The 18,324-nt window shown below is 35.4% G+C and overlaps 1 protein-coding gene across 3 annotated transcripts in view; it reads right to left on the bottom strand.

Moving 5' to 3' along the window:
* MPDZ (multiple PDZ domain crumbs cell polarity complex component) overlaps window positions 1–18,324 on the bottom strand; it is a 779,300-nt gene that overhangs the window by 190,613 nt on the left and 570,363 nt on the right. For all 3 annotated transcript variants that reach the window (XM_079926367.1, XM_079926366.1, XM_079926365.1), the window contains exons 23-29: window positions 17,196–17,360; window positions 15,601–15,786; window positions 14,258–14,467; window positions 12,001–12,117; window positions 9,032–9,199; window positions 2,336–2,620; window positions 1,963–2,086 (exon numbers count right to left, since the gene is read on the bottom strand). In XM_079926367.1, the coding sequence (XP_079782493.1) occupies window positions 1,963–2,086; window positions 2,336–2,620; window positions 9,032–9,199; window positions 12,001–12,117; window positions 14,258–14,467; window positions 15,601–15,786; window positions 17,196–17,360 (1,255 nt within the window). The remainder of the gene's footprint in view (window positions 1–1,962; window positions 2,087–2,335; window positions 2,621–9,031; window positions 9,200–12,000; window positions 12,118–14,257; window positions 14,468–15,600; window positions 15,787–17,195; window positions 17,361–18,324) is intronic.

Here is an 18,324-nt window from a genome sequence, read left to right as displayed (position 1 = left end):
GTTCTCTGCATGAGGGTCTCTCACAGCAGGTATGATATTTTAATGCACTGAGGATTTTAGAAGTCAGTTTGTCTACTCTCCTAACCTCATATTCCTTGAGGGAAATGATTATATAATGGTGTCTATGCACAGTAGCCAGAATACAGAAAATAATTAATGTTTGAGAGTTGAGTAAATAAATATACTAGAATAGGATCTCTCATATGGGCTCTGCAAAATTTCTGTCTAATGAGTTAATAAAAAAAGGCCAATGACATGTGAGAAATGCTGCATCCTGTAACCTTTTCTTAGAGATCCACAGTGCACATGTGACTATCAAAGCTACTGAGTGATGAAAACAGAAACACCTGTCTCCTTAAGCTTATCACATTCCAAACTTTGAAACTTGGAACCCATTTAATAACTCCCATTAACAGCCAACAAAACTAGTATTGTAAGCAACATGCTTTCAGAAACACTGCATTAGCAGATGAGATATTTTTGACATGTTTAGGTATCTATAGTACATATCCCATAATTAATGAATTAGAGAAAGTTCTGTAGCTTAAGTTATATATTATTCTATTAAATGTAATATATAAGAAATAGTAAAGCTAATTAAGTAGAAATTCTCTGCTATAAGTCTCCATGTAGCTTCTGTTGGTAGCGCCCAGCTGCCAGCAAATGGAACAAAATCTAGAAGGAGGCAGAGACCGGAATCCCAGTCACCAGCTAAGCACTGCTGGGCTTCTCTGCCAAGTCCACAGACACCAATGTGAAGGGTGCTGGCTGGCTACATCCTAGAAGGAGGAAAAAGCTCTCTGAAGCACAGCTAACCAGAGAGTCTTGAGCTGTAATCAGACCTCCAGGGAAGCTGATTTATGGCCCTACTGATCAGCACCGAGCCCTAAAGACAGAGCTGAGCCATGTCACTGCTTAACTCAAAAGAAGAACAAATGTGATCTACCTGGATATAATTTTAGCTACTGTAATTAGGATTTTATTTCTACAGCGGGTCTTCTTTGCCCAGTTCAGGAGATTTGGGATTATTAACCAGCCACAACCCTGTATAGGTAAAAGAGGACACAAAAATCCCGCCACCTGGGAAGGACTATTGAATAACTGCACTTAAATTTTGGTGGTTGCGCACCTCCTGTCTTTCTAGTCTTTATTTCAGCAAATGAAAGAAATTAAATACAAACTGACTTATGCATAACTGGTAGCATTCAAAGAAACTAATAATTTCCTTTTCCAAAGAATTTAGAATTCCAAATCTCTGACTTTTCATTTTCTAAGGATGCCTTTTCTGATTTGCTGTATCATACATAAACGCTTCGTATATCTTTTACTTGAATGGAAATGAGGCTCAGGAATACTTGTAAATAACTAGGAGAGTGAGGGTTATAAGCTAGTCTGAATTAAACAAACCTGTTAACCATTTCAGATAAAAATAATAAGTACATAAAAAGAATAACCAAAAAAACTAAGGGAGGGATCTCCCTGGTGGTGCAGTGGTTAGGAATCTGCCTGCCAATGCAGGGGACACGACTTTCAGCCCTGGGCCAGGAAGATCCCACATGCCTTGGAGCAACTAGGCCCGTGCACCACAACTAATGAGCCTGTGCTCTAGAGTCCGCGAGTCACAACTACTGAGCCCACGTGCCACAACTACTGAAGCCCGTGCACCTAGAGCCCGTGCTCCGGAACGAGAGGAGCCACCACAATGAGAAGCCCGTGCACCGCAACGAAGAGTAGCCCACGCTCGCTGCAACTAGAAAAATCCCGCGCACAGCAACGAAGACCCAACACAGCCAAAAATAAATAAATAAATGAAAATTTTTTAAATGCTTAAAAAAAAACCTACGGGAAATTTTACAACATCTATTATCTTATCTATACTCAAAAACATTGAAACTATGTTCAATATTTCCTCTTGGCCAGGGGTCTGGGAGGAAAGGTGTACGTGGAAAATAAGAAACTTACCCAGGCTAGAATTGCCTTTTGCTATCGTAATAGTCCTCTCGAAAGATTCTTTGGATATAGTTTGGAGCATGACACACTCAGCAGCAGAGGCCAGGGACCCCTGTTGAATTAAGAACTTGGAGCCCTGTCAGAAAATAAAAATAAGTCATGTGGAAAGGAAAACTAGACTTTGGAGCGTGATTTCAACATCACCCATGTTCTCTAACTGGTTGTGCTTTATTCAGCAAGAACCTACAAACAAAACAAGTTCATAGGTTGTCTTCTGAAAATCTCAGTATCAGGAAAGCGCTGGCTCCAGATGAGCCAGAATAATGTAACCCCTCACTGTCCCCAACCTCATCATCATACACAAACCATCTCTTGAGAATGTCACCTTTCCAGCTGAATCAGTCAGCACAGGAGAACTCAGTTCTGCACTTGATATAACTTCATTTGGTCGGTGAGGTTCAGTCCACACTCTTGTGTTGTCACATCCGTATTGCTGTTCAATAGCATTGGCAGGTGTATAATCATTTACGGTAAAGCCAGAAGCAGTCCCCATGCTCAAGTCCACTGAAGGCGGACTCTCGTCCCGTCTTTGCAGGAGATTCTGGGCATATAGCTCCTCCAAGGACATATGCAAGTCAAGTACTGGATCTGAGGAATTTTCAGTAACATCCTGATTAAAGAACAAAAAATAAAAATTATGGCCAGAACTGCATCAATGCATTTCGTAAGATCTTAATGAACAACTATTTAGTGAAAAACAAACACAACATAATTTTTAATTACTCAAGAAGTATCAGCAAACATACATTCTTTGCTTAGTTGATAGTCCAAACACGTTTATTTTTATAAATGATTCTGAATACATTTCCTGCAAATCATACATCTCATACTGAGTCATATTAGTACAATATATTAGTACTTAAAATCATTAAGACGTAATATTCTGTTCTACTAATAAAATTACTCAGAGTTCAATACATATAGGAAAAGTAAATATATATTTCTAAATCTCATTTAGAAAGTATCTCATATCCAATCTGTCTGAAAGTTTCTATTCATTATAAAATTCAAAGATAAACAGTATGACATTAATTGATTTCAATTTATAAGAACCTCCAAGAAAAACGCTGTTTGGATAGGGATTTGTAGGTATTTATGTAGTTGAAAAGGAAGTCATACAATTCATACTTTTATAGGGAAATTTTTCTCAAATATTATGCAAGTTGTAGCAGAAGGAATAGTACTAAGAAATGGTGTCATAAGATGTAGGTTCTAATCCAGACTCTCTTATTAACAATCTATATATTACAGAACCTCTCTTGGCTTTATGTTACATAATTTCTAAAATTCCCTGAAACTCTAAAATTCTACAGATCTACATAAATACATGTATCTACTTACAACCCATATACTGCATCACTTATGTGCTTTGGACAAGCAGTGCTCCTCCATGAACTGCTGTTGAATAAGTGTATTAATTGTTCCTTCAATCCTTTTACTGACATTTTTAAAGTATAAAATTAGGGTATGAATACATTATCCTCAAAAAAGATTCAGGCCATACAGAGGTATATTATGTATGCATACAGGGTATAGTATGCAAGTCTTCCCTTATGGCTCATTCATCCAGTCCTTTCCTCAGTAGAAATAAGGGGCTGGCATCTGTTGGGTGTTTATTCATCAAATTTTTTATGTATCTGTCTAACACATATGTACAAGCACAGATGCACACATTCACATGCACATATACATGTTCATTTTAAAAATCTAAACTAAACTATATACTAAGTAGTACATTTCTACTTGCTTTTCTGAAGTATCTTTAATATCTTAACATGAGAGATTTCCTTGTCAGTAAATATGTTGTCATTGACATATTCTGAATATAAAGTCATTGTGATATATACTGTTAAGTATTTTCCAAGCTTGTTTGTCTCTTGTCTTTTTTTTAAAATAAGTTTATTTATTTATTTATGTTTGGCTGCGTTGGGTCTTTGTTGCTGCGCATGGGCTTTTTTATAGTTGCAGTGAGCAGGGGCTACTCTTTGTTGCGATGCACAGGCTTCTCATTGCGGTGGCATCTCTCGTTGCGGAGCACAGGCTCTAGGTGCGCAGGCTTCAGTAGTTGTGGTACGTGGGCTCAGTAGCTGTGGCTCGTGGGCTCTAGAGCACAGGCTCAGTATCTGTGGCACGCAGGCTTAGTTGCCCTGCTCCATGTGGGATCTTCCCAGACCAGGGCTCGAACTTGTGTCCCCTGCACTGGCAGGTGGATTCCTAACCACTGCGCCACCAGGGAGATCCTTGTCACCTGTCTTTTAAGTTTGTATATGTTATATACCTATACATGCTGAAATTAAATTCTTTATGTGATCAAGAATTGTTCATGTAATTTTTTATGAAATTCTTTATGTAATCAAATTTGTCAATTTTTTTATGCTTCTGGGTTTTATATATTGCTTAATAATTCCTTCCTCTGCACAGAGTAAATGAAATGCTTTATAGTATTTTTCTCCAATTTTATAAATGGTTAGTTGGCAGATTCAGTATTAACCCATCTAGAATTTATTTCAGGGTGTGGTGTGAGATATGGGTCTCTTTTTTTTTTTTCTAAGGTGGTAATCAATGGCTCCAACACAGTTTATTACATTCCTCTTGTTCAATCAAGTTTTCGTCTCTCTGGAAGTATCAAATATTCCTCGTATAAAGCACTGAGGCAAGTAGGAATATCATATAAGCAAATACCATCTTTAAAATCCTCAGGAACAAAGGATAGAAAGTATCATCCTCCACACTCTTAGAACCTAAATAACAACCTGTTGGCTCATTCAACCAACTTTATTTTAGTCTTATGAAAAAAACAAAACAACGTACTTACTAGAGAATTGGTTAGCTTCTGTATTACTAAATTAATTATTATAATAATTATCAGTAAATCATCCCTACCACTTCTCAAATAAAGATGACAATCAAAACTACTTTTCATCACAAAAAGAGGTCAAGCTGCCCTTGTTAGCTGGGGTTTACTATAAATCATATAACAGAAATCTCCATGAATTATTCATGAAGGAGTTAACACCGGCACATAGAAAAGAAAGAGCTAATCAACATAGCAGACAACATACGCCTACTTCAGAAACATTTCTAGTTGCTGAACAACCGACTTTTATTTTTAAAAGTCTCATGGATCTAAAAGAAAAGCAGTTCTTCCCTCATAAGATGTCCAAAAATAACTACGGTTTCCCAGTGCAACTTGGTATCTAAACTGAAGTCTTTCAAAATTCCATATTAATAGGTGCCTCCTATTCTTGTTCTGCTTTTTTTCACATTCTTGTTCTTAGGGAAAATGGGGGAAAGGTTAAATTAAAATGCCAATTATATTTGAAAGTAGCTCTTTTTTTTACGCGTAATGCATATAATGTTATACTTGGGCACATCATTTACCCACAGAATATGTTTACATAGACGAGCTAAATACTTAAGCATTCACTGGACACAACCTGCTTTTCTTCAGTAATAACTATCACAGAAGTCCTTCTATACTTTTAAAAATATATCATAAGCACAGCTGCTCCAACTTAAATTGTTCTCCCACTCTTTCTGAGATAAGGTACCCTTCCTTTATTATCTGTATTCTTACCCTACTGAGGGAAAAGGCAACATCTTTCATACCTTTGCGAGCTTGCAGTTTTGTCACTAAGACTTCCACAATCACTCTCATCATCTTGACTAGAATGATGTAATTAGCTTTTGAGACTAACCCTTTCTCCAAAAAATAAAAATTAAAAAATGGTATCAACATGTTAAACTTAAATGTGAAGGCAGCAATATTTTATGCTCCAGTAAAACACTAAGTGGAGACTTGTTCCTCTAAATATATAGATTTTTTTTTAAAAATCATGGAATCCATTAGTTTTGTTTGGGGTGCAAGGTATGAGGAGGGGTTTCAATCGTGACAAACATGAAGTCCAACTTGCACTAGGAACAACAGCATTTCCTAGAGGGTCCAATATTCAGCAATGCAGGACATGCACTAAACTGGTAATCATTTCATCCCTGGAACAAGAGTGAGAACATGGGTTTACTAGGGAATGTCGGGCATGGCCTTGTGGATAAGAAGAGGAGATTCATTACATAGTCACTGAATCTTTTTTGACTGTACTTTTAAGCCAAAATAGGGAAAAATAAATGAAAGCATCTTCTTCCCCAAAACTATACTGAGCTTTTAAACGAAAGTCTACAGGTATTTAGTAAGTTTCTAAAACAATTATTTCTGCATTCTATTATGTCTTGGGGTGACAAAGAAAGGGGGACAAAAAAAAAATTAATCGAATAGTTAAAACCTAGAATAATGAGAAAACCCATTGGCTTCTTGCCTTTAAAATCCACATTTCAGTGACCTGATTCTATTAATCCAAATACCATTGAAGTGGCCATATTTTTCAGATTCTTGAGTAATGGTTGTTTCCCTTAAGTCCTTAAATGATAATTAATCAAATTAAGCAAATATAACTCCTTTAAAAAAAAAAAAAAGCAGAATGATCCCCCAAATGGGAGAACTTTGTGCAAAGGATGTCTACCATATGCCTACAGCCCTATGCCGTCTAAGCAGCTGTCATGGCCCAGGCTGTACCCTTAGGGGGAAGACCTCCCTCCATGATGAGTCCCTGCTCTGGGTGATCAGCTCTTGGAGCTTCCAGTAGCATACCTAGCAATGGTCCAAAGGCTTCTCATCAAGGTAAAGGAGAGAGGTAAAATTATTTGTGCATTTCCAGCCACCATTTAAGGCTACGAGATTATTACATAATTAGCAAAGTCAAAAGCCTGAGGAATCACTGAGATCCTCACACTCTATTATATCCTTCTTTCAAATCTGTATGGAAGCTTCTTTGTTTTTCTTAAGCATCATACGTGGTATGATTTTATCAATTAAAGAATTCCAAAGTAAGCTCACTTTTCTTTAAGAAAAATGGTCTACTCTATATTCTGTAACAAACTGTCATTCTTTTTAAAATAAATTTAGTGCAACGTAATAGGAAGATGAATGAATCATCTAATTTTTTCATTTTTCCAGTAAAATATCTAGGTACTAAAAAAATGCCACAAAACAAATACAAAAACAAACAAGCCAAAAAAAAAAGTTGCAGAGCTTTACCATGATACACAAACAGCCCTACTTTCTAAGAAAACCGAAAGCACACAGGAGTTTCACAATGTGTTTTAAAACACCCTCATTAATATCTTCTTTGTTGTTTTGTAGTTTAAATATTTCAGTTAATAGGCCAGCTTGCCAAAATTTGCTTCAACAAAAGAGTAAACTGTTTAATGAAAAGAAAAAAAAAACGACAAACAGACTTCAGTAAGCCAATACGTTGTGCTGCATACAGCCAGCATTTGCCCTGTAAAATATATGCTTCTCAGTATCCAGATTGTGTAATCCCTTTAAGTAACAATTACTAAGGTAAACAATGCAATCTGTCCCACTGGCAAGAAGGAGTGTGCTACGCTGCAGATTAGGAGATTCCATGAGGAGATGAACTCAGCTTCCAGCCCTGAGGCCAGTAAAGATGGAATATGTTCCAGACAAGTACTCAGTCAGATAGACAGTCTCAGGTGTGGTGAGAGAGGAACAGCTGCTCTATTCAAGATTATACCTTGCAAACTAATTCAAGGAGATTACCCAGCATCATTTACAAGGGTAACAGGTGCACCTTGAACATGAAAGAAAATGCTTTGAAAATGTTCTGGCCAAAAAGTTACCTGTTAATCAGGAAAGGAGGAAAACTGCCCAAGGCCTATGGAAATTCCACTTTTCAACTTATACATAAATACAGATTCCCTTCCCACTGAATTTACATGAAAAACATATATTTCATATATTTAAGAAAGAATTATTATTCAGTCTTTTATCTTAATTTTTATATTTATTTACAGTATATTTCCAACACAGGAAAATATAACCATATATGAACCCTTTGCCCAGATTTAACAGACATTAATATTTTGGCATATTTTCTTCAATCTCTCTTTCTTCTTAAAGGATATAATGTGTTACAGATAGAGCTAATTCCCATGCTTTATTTTTTCTCCAAGAATAACTTCTTTCCTGAAGTTGAAAGAAATCATTCCCACACATTTTCAGATTTTTAAAGTATACACACTCACACATATACTCATAAATATACACCGAATTGCTCTTTATATCAATTCTGAGAAAATATAAACAACTCCAACTAATCAACAGAAAGACAAGCAACTCCACACAAAAATGGCCAAAAGATATGAAGAGGCCATTGGTGGAAGTGAAAACCAGATGGCCAATACAGGAAAACCTGTTCAACCTCACCAGTAATCAGGAGCTCCAAATTCAAACAGTAAGATATCATTCCACACCCAAAAGACTGGATAAGTTTTAAAATATTACTTAATAAACATTATAGAGTGTGTCATCAAGAAAATAAATAGCATTGGGTGGGGCACTTACACCAATAATCTATTTCTAAAATTTAGATGGCACAGACATGTCAAATAGTAGCTAATTTCTCCATTCGCATCCAGTGACTTAAACATAATTTTGCCATTCACTGGGGTTTTTATATAAAGTATTCTTTGGCATCATTTTATATAAAAACGTAAGACAGCATTAACTTTAACTTAGCTAATAAATATTAAATTAATGAAAGGAATATTTTACTGTCCAACTTTCCATGAAAGTCAGCTTTAAAACCATTAAGAAAATAAAGTAACTCTTGTAATTTTTCCAAGGTAGACACCGCCAAGAACACAATTTGAGAACTACATTTCATTAAAATTTTTCTGTCTAACATGCAAATCCTAATCAAAGTTTTGAACCTTTGTGTCTATCACGCTGTATCACAGAACCTAGATTTAAATAGTCCCTTGGAGTCTACAAGATACCCAATTAACACTACCTAAAGGAAACTGCACTTTAATCTGATAATGAATCCCTGACTGGAAAAACATAATGTCTCTAACATGCCCCTCCCAAACACCCCACTAACAATGACCTCTGGGAAATTACGCACAAAGTTTTCCCATAAATAAAATGGCATTTCCTTTGTACCTTGGGAGGAGAAGATGGAAGGGAGGGACCAAAATTCAGATTATCACTACAAGCACTGCTGTGAAGAGATAAAATAGAGGCTTGAGTGGAGTAGATACTGTCGTTATCAGGAGAGTACTGAGACTCAAAGGCAGATTCATCTGCTAAGTCAGCATCATTTGTGTCCACCTAGGAATAAAAACAATAATATTAGTTGGGAATTCTGTTCTGATACATATATGACAAAGTCTCCACTTGAGACTAAAGGGCATACTGCTTTCATTCTTTTGTCTATTCTATTTTCTACATGACCTCTTCACCCTCTTCAACATATCAGAAACTAACTAATGCAACAGAACAAGGACAAACTGGTGCTAGCATAGAAGGTTACTTTATTCCATCAATAAAAGGGCAAAAGGTAACAATTTACAAAGGGCTTGGAGCAATTCTAAGTATAAATATTTCCATAAATTAAAAACATACTTTTTTCCACTTCACATTTTTTTTAAAAAGTAGCTGCCCAAATTCCTAGAATTTTATATTAAAATGAATGAGATCATCACTTTTCCTATTCAACTAAAATAAATTATTATTCAACAAGGCAGCTAAGCAATTATCTATTTGTAAAGCTCAAAAAACAATATATTTTGTTTAAATTATCCTTTAACTAGATTTTAAAACCATTCAAGTTACAGGTCCAGAATTTTATGGTGATCACTGGAAATCAAAAATAATATCTGTGATTTCATGGTGAAATTATATTAACAAACACGGGACCTTATTATGATCTGGTTATAGTGAAGCTGTAAGTTATAAACGTCTACTGATGGAAAACTCAGAAAGAGTGAGCTAGACAATTTCACAACATTTTATAAAAAAATCTTATTACTATTTTCTGTCGCAGAACCAAGTGAAACAATTAAGTCATGATGAGCTTGTAGCTGTTCTTACAATTCACTCACAGTTACACCTTAGAACAGACAGAAATGATGTAAATACTACCTTTCTCTAATATTACCAGTATTTAAATTAATGGCCAAAACCCTTATGTTCTATTTCTTTGTGATTTCGACTTACGTGTTTAGCCAAGAAAAGTATCATAACATTATACCAGGTCACATTCTTGCAAAAACCTGATTAAGAATACAGGTTGGGCATTTTAAAGTGACCCTCTCTCTAATAATATATTTTAAATACATGTTCAAAGTTACTACTGACTATGTGGAGGTTTACCCTTTACAGATGCACATTATGTACAACAATCTAAATAGTAAATCTTTAACTTTTGCTATCTAGATAGTATTAACTAAGCCGAGTGTCGCGGATTATAATAAATATTTAAGAGTACCTAAGAACAATTTGTATGCTTATCGTTGATGCCCTAGAATCTTAAGAGAGATCCAAATAATCAATTCATTTAATTATTTTAGAGATTAAAACACTAGGGCCCAGAGAGAGTGAGTGACCAACACAAGATTACATAGCTATTACCGTTGTAAGATGTTACACTCACGTAAAAGTGGGTCTAATTTTTCTTTTTGACTGGCATTTATTTAAGAACATTCAAATATGCCATGTAAAATCTACAGAGAAAATTGTTTCTTGGGGCACTTCTAGAGACAGTGATATATTTGTGTCCTACAACATTTCAAAAATAATTTACTATATAGCTGGGTACTATTTAATACATTTATACCACAGTACTTTATGTAGTTCATAGCATTCTAAGCTATCCAGTTTTGAAGTGGTAATAATGCCCACGGGGAATAGAGCCAAATGTTACCTGGTATGCTAAATATTATAATGTGAAATTATTGCACTGATTACAATATACACCAAAACTTTCCAAATGGCTAATTCAGGAGCTGACAGTTGAAAAATACTAATAGAAGTATTATTAGTATTTTAATACTGAAGAACTATCTCCTTCAACACTAGGATTATTGGAATCAGAGAAATAATTCATACTCCAGTTTAAAGCACGATGTGCACAACTGGTTATAAATACCTAATGGAGAATTTCACAGGTTCTAAACCTCTCACTAGTCCAACACCACTAAAACATGTATTAAAAATATTCCTGGGCTTCCCTGGTGGCGCAGTGGTTTAGAGTCCGCCTGCCAATGCAGGGGACGCGGGTTCGTGCCCCGGTCCGGGAAGATCCCACATGCTGCAGAGCGGCTGGGCCCGTGGGCCATGGCCGCTGAGCCTGCGCGTCCGGAGCCTGTGCTCCGCAACGGGAGAGGCCACAGAAGTGAGAGGCCCGCGTACCGCAAAAAAAAGAATATATATATATATATTCCTTTCTAGTTACACTGAGCAATGTTTCTCCCCAGAAAAATTTAGGTCAGGAACCTGGCTTCAATGGTGGAAGTACTAGGAATAGGATGTGTAATTTGTTACACTTATATTGTATAAATGTCACGTGTATATTTATATCTGGTATTTAGTTTTATATTTTAACTATTAACTGTTAACACAGCATTAGCTCTTCTACCAGACAATAAGGTTCTCAGGATCAAGAATCATGTATTTACCCAACAAAGTGGCCCCCAGGGGTCCCTAAATATGTTTATTACAATGAATGATTTTATATAGATCAAGTGAAAATAAAATTTTAATTTAAAAGTTTCTGGTAAATCAGTAATGTTAACATACATGTATTCATAGGAAACATGAGTTCTGCCTCTTTTGGAAGCTTTTGTGCTCTTAATCAATAACTGAACCAATTTATGTGATTTTCACATTATTAACATCTAATGAAATAATATACCTGTTACCTCATTAAAAAGAAGCCAAACAACTGATATATGAATGAATACTGAAAACAGTTAAAGAATGCCTGGAGATGCCCAAGTATGAATTTAGAGCAAAATGCCCAGTTTTCCAAAACATAACGAACAATATAGCAAGACTTTAGAATATTTTGAAAAGCAAAAATAAGACACATAAGATTTTGAAGGAAAGCTTGATAAGCTGTGGCCACTAACCAGAGCCAAGTCAGCCCTGAAGAGGGCTTTGTCAGCCAGCCCTTCCTCCTCGCAGGAATGTGGTGGGTAGAGAAAAGAATCCTCCTTAGCAGAAACATAACCCTCTTCTGGTGAAAGCTGCAGGGAGAATGAAGCCCAGTGTTTGAGGATGAGTTCATGAAAAAGAGAGAGAACAGGAAAGAGGGAGGGAAAGGGAAGACAGAGGGTGAGGGGAGAAAAATTAAGGGGAGGAGAGGAAAAAACAGGAAAGTTTTCAAATAATGTTTTCAAATAATAAAGTCATAATAAACATACAACTTTAACATAAATGATGAGCACAGAATATGATAAATATTCATATTTAACAGTTTTATATTTTAAGATACAATGAGGATGTTTATTCCAATACCAACATCATCTGTTAGATGAGAATCCCTTTCTACCAATTTCTTCATCCTTCTTATAAAAGATATTCAAAACCACTAATTTCTTATATTATAATAATCTTCTGGTCATTTTTACCTGCCAAATATTTGTTTAAACAATGACTTCTTAATATAGAAAGAAGGCAACTTTTAGGTGTTAAGACATAAAAGAAGATGAAGAAAAACAAAACATTAAAAAGAAGGACCAATTTCTCTCTGTCATCCCTTACTAGAATATTATTTTAAAGAATGTAATTTCCTTGACAAGGAATGTTAGTGAACCTTACAGTGAAGTCTCTTAATTTAGCACGGCTTTAAAAGACAACCACCACCACCAACTCTGTATGTACACAACATGCTTAAATTGCACTCCTGAGATATCAAATTATAACCATGATCACAGTGACCGAAAACCTAGCATTCTTATTACAATCTCAGATAAAACAGGCTAAAATATTTAGATTGTCTTGCCTATATCACCAATACATGCAGAAATATTTTAGAGAAAAAATGTTTATCTTCTTTTCCCACACATAAGAGTTTAATGGTCAGTAAAACTCACTTTATGTAAAAGAGATATTCATCATATACTGCAATGCGTATTAAATTTGAAATATTAAATACTCTTATGAAAGAAACTTACCTTGGATCTACCCAGGAAAAAAAAGATTGCTTCTGAGTAAGTGGCATGGTTTCCCGATAAGGGCAGTAAAAAACATATATTTAGTCACGTTTGCCATTTTCTTTGTGTAACAGAAAGACCGGAACCAAATGTATGGTCAATCTTAATGAACATGTAGAGTCCCATAATGGCCTATCTTCATTCTTACACTCCCCGTTGTACTGATCTCTTGTTCTGATTTCTATAATCCTGGTTTGATTGAGGTTTGCTTACATGCTCTTCCTTCTTCCCTTCCTCTTTCCCTCCCTTTCTTTGTGTTTTCATAAATATATTTTCATAGGTTACAGAAATTTATTGTAGAATAAAGAGCAGAGAATGAAAAATTTAATAAACATTTAAAATATATTAACAAGCTTACAATTTGAACAAACTCTCTGACAAAGTCAACAAACCTTCATTTGATGTTTATGCAAATGCATCTATGCATGTGTTTTCTTAAGAAAAGGTGTATTTGCCTTTTCACCTAAAATATTTTATACACTGAAAAAAACCAAATACTGAGATTGTCTCTAATATTTCATTGCAATTCAGTGATAAGTGCTATGCTGCAATCACTATACCTAATAAGCATACTGACATTACGTAGCATGAATTTATTAGTTGTTTTTATATTGCAGTAATTAATAACATGAAGGTAATTCCCTCCCAGGAGGAGAGCTATAAGCTGATGAACCCACATTGGAAATTTCAATTTCTTGCTCTGTAGTAATTAGACAACAAATGTATTGAAGTCACTAGAATATAGGAACTTAACCCACTCTGACAGAGATTCTACTTTCTTCCACGATAATTAAAGATTCCACTGTCAGTTGTTAATGCTATTAATTTCTCTAATATGCCACCATACTGGTATAGATTATTTTAAAGCCTATTTCTTCGAAAATACTTGATTCTATATTGATCATGACCTTATTTTGGAATAAAAAAGGTGAAAAGTAAACCACAGAATGCTAAGTTTTAAATTTATTTCTGAACTTCCTGGCTGTTTTCTGCCCTTTACTCTTTTAAAAAATATTACTCAAAATTAAATCTTTACACTCATGGAGCCAATAACCATGTTGATGAAAAGTTCCAAAAGTCGTGATTCAATCATGAGAACACCTTAAGATAAAAGCCTGAATGCCAATACTGTTTGCAAATAAAAAGAAATCAGCAAAATCTGAATTCTTACGGGTAAAGGCTTGGCAACTCCTATTCTCACAGTTCCTGATGGTGCACCCTTCAGTGCCTGGACAGCTTCTTCGAGACTGCTGTTTTCCAAATTAACGTCATTGACAAACATGAGTCGATCTCCAGGGAGAAGTCGTCCATCCTTTTCAGCGACACCACCAGGCACCAGAGAACGAATTACAATCACAGTGCTTGCTGGGTCAACTGGATCCTGGCAGAACGAAAAAGGAAAGAGAAGGCAGCTCCTTTCTACACTTAAAAATGTTGTTACAGGTTGTACACTCTGAATTGTAACAGATGGGTAATTGTTCCAAGTGTCTTTTAAGAATTTGATACAACACTCCCAGTGAATTATCTGGGTGAAGGATATATCCATTTGAAAGAGTTTAGGAAAAGTCTACGCTAAACAGTGGCACCCTCACTTTTCCATGGTTCCCAAGTAGACCTCTTAAATTATACAGGTAACTGTAAAATTATAACTTTAACTTTTGATAAACTGTTCAATTTTATAACTATCATCTGAGATCCATGAATTATTAACAGCAGCATTTATTGATAAGATGATAGTATTGTGGGCCATTGGTAGATGTGAGTATAGTGAGGGAAGGGCCTGTTTTTGAAATGAAGAAATACAGAAGGAGGCCATATCATATTTGGTGATGCAGTGTCTTCAGATACACAGAAATACTAGAACAAGACTCCAGAACCAGGCCCTAGAAAGAACACAACTCCCTGGAGTCATCTGAGATGGCTTTCCAGCTCAGTATTAATTAATGAGGAACAGCAGCTGCACTTCATCAGACTGGCGTTCGCACGCCCTCAGTTACTCAACACAGAACACAACATGAGGATGCAGGCTACACCTAACCAATTTAAGATTATTCCTAAGTTTGGTCAAATAATAAGAATATTAGAATTTACAATATATCCAATTATAAGCCTATCATTCACTTCTAACAAAAGAAGTAAGTATTTAATAGTTTCTGTCTTACCACTCAAATATGAACCATCAGTTAAGAGCAAGGAAATAAAAATAATTTAGGCATATTCCCCAAAGGAACAGAAAGACTATATTTCTATAACATTCCTAAAAAGTATTCTGCATATTCTTCAAACTTCCAAGAGCTGAAATATAAAAGAGCTCATAGAATTCAATGTCAAAAGAAATGCTTTATGATAATCAATTAATCATATAAATTATTATTCTGAAAGACTTACTAGAAACAAGAATACATCTTTGATAAATCTAAGCAGTATTATCTGCTTTTTCTCTGCTATTAACAATATATGTTTAGTATCTGTCATCTGTTTTTAAAAAAATTGTTAAAAGTAGCATATATTTACCTGATAATCTAAAATGCTAAAACCAAGTCCTCTGCTCCCTTTCTCCAGCTCTATGTTCTGAACGTTGGCTTCCCACATGGCCAAAGGTCCTTGAACCTCCTCTGCATTCTGACCCACATCGGTCATCACCAGCACAGGATCCTCTGTCTCCGAGGACCCGATAAACTCACCTAGATCTATATGAGGCTGGATAAACAGACCAGACAGCTCTTATTTCAGACGCACTAGATCCACAGATGCACATACAAACACTACAAGGAAAACAAAGATTCCCAGCATCTGTCCAGAATAAAACATTCACATATGAGTAGCAACAGCTTCTCATGAAACCATTATGAATTAAAGTAGCAAGTCAGAAATATCTAACTTGTAATAGGCATTTAAAATGTATGGTTCAAAGAGCTCCTATAAAAATACATAGTGATTACATCTCGGCAGCATGATGGTGGGTGATTTTGACTTTTTTCATCAGTGTCTGTTATCACGTCTATCGTTAGAAAAAAAAATGTGAAGGTATTTTGATATTAAAGAAAAATAATTCTTATGATAAATAAGAACAATTCAAGAGGAAGTGGCTATGTAAAAGTTCTGTACTCTAGGCAAATAAGGGTTCTAAAATCCTGTGAGCTGTACACGTGATTATTTCATTAATAAATTAACATGCACAATGGCAGGACGAGATCTGAAGTCAGACTGGCCTTGGCTTGAAGACTGTCTCTATGATTTTTCATCTGTGTTGCTTTGAGCGGTATTCTTAACCTGGGCTTCACACTTACCCATCTCATAGAATTTCTGAGGATTAGGTGAGGTAACATTTAAAAAGCACTTGGCACAGGGGTTCAAAACATTAGCTTCTTTTAGTAAAAATATACTAAAGTGAATCTGGTTCCACATTAGATAGGAAAAATGTGCTTTTGATGATGAAATGTTAGTTTAAATACTATCGTTGCTTTTTATCAATTATTGCACAGTAGGACCATGGATGCAAATCCGTCCACCTGCTTTATTATAATAATAAATACCATTACACCACATAAAATGTATTTGGATATGTATGGTGCTAGACTGACTTCTACACAATTTGGAATTATGTTTCTTATTCTCCCCTATTCTTACCACGCCTGTGACAAGCGCTGGGCTGGGGAGGTTACATAAAAGTATCTTCTACTACATATGTACCACATACTCACTACTTTCATATTTCAATTTTCTGTTAAGGGGAACGAGTGTCTAATTCATAGGAATAGTGTGAATAAATTATACAAGCACAGATGCACAGTAATACCTAATATCATTATATATCATATTTAACCTACAGAGCAACCCTCTAGGATAGGCATCAAGACTCATATTTTACACAGGAGAAAAGTGAGATTCAGGAAGATGAAGTGACTTGCCCAAGGTTGCAGAGCTAGTAAGTGCCAAGCTTGAGTCAAACCCACGTCTGTCTGACTCCAAGGTCTATCCCATAAGCCACAGGATTTGTGAGGAAATCAAATATCAAATAAGAGAAAAAAGGCTTAAAATTTTTTAAATAACATTCAACCTTTCCATTATACATTCAGATTAGTCTCCTATATCTGCAAACCTGGTACCTTTTCTGTTAGTTCAATGTCACATAAGTCCAGGCTCTCCAACTCTGACGGGGTGGTGGGTGGCACCGTTCGACGACAGCACACCATTGTCACCTCTATAGGCAGTTCTTTTAAAATAGTCACCACATCCTGGTGATTCTCCCCAAGTAGAGTTATGCCGTTCACCTGTGCAAAAAGAAAAGTGGGCCAAGAAAGAACATTTCCTAACATGACTACTTTCAAAACCATTTTTTTTATTACATAAATATAAACTGTACTCGGGGGATAACCATGGCTCTACTGTGCTGAGAACGATAGCTGGATCTGTAGTGGTGTTTCCTAAAACAATCTACACGCAACACTACAGTCTTGTTGGAATTGGACTTCTAAAGCACTCACAGGAAAATCACTAGCTTTCACCCATGTTTCATATGCCAGTGTAATAGTTCGGAAAGGGAGAGTTAATAAAATCATTCCCAAAGGATAGAGGGAAAAGGAGAAGTTTTCTTTAAATGATGTGTTATATCATTATTATATAACATAATGATATGTTATATCATTATATGTTATATCATTATATCAAAATGATATGTTATATCATTTCCTTTAAATGATATATCATAATAATCATCATTATCTTCATTATGAAAAAAATGAAGATAGAAAATGGCATGTATTATATGCTAGTATGTTATTAAAAGGGGGAGAAGCGAATATATTCAAATTTTCTTACTTACTCATGAAAAATATCTGGAAGATTGCATAGAACCAATGATAAGCAGTTACACCTAATGAAGGGTGATGAGAACTGAGTGGACTGGGACAGAAAAGAGACTTCACTGGAGTATATCTTTGTATTTGTGATTTTGAAACATGTGAATATATTACCTATTCTAAAAAGTGAATGTTTCAAAATTTTTAAAGAAAAGTTTTTATAGTTCTCCGGCCCTAAAACAAACAAACAAACAAAAACCACGCAAGGAATTAGGTAAGATCAATGTACATACAGATTGAAATTTCTGCTTTGGCTGGAGTTTTACTTGCCTATCTTTCTCAAGTACACTTTGGAAGAGAAATTTTAAATAAGAACTTACTTATTCACCACATTAAGCCTCCCACAGCCTTTTCAAAATTTTATTTACAAAGGGGA

Source organism: Stenella coeruleoalba, assembly GCF_951394435.1.
Source record: "Stenella coeruleoalba genome assembly, chromosome: 7".
Taxonomy (NCBI): domain Eukaryota; kingdom Metazoa; phylum Chordata; class Mammalia; order Artiodactyla; family Delphinidae; genus Stenella; species Stenella coeruleoalba.
The sequence above is the reverse complement of the archived record's forward strand: the minus strand, read 5'-3'. Positions and strand labels throughout refer to the sequence as shown.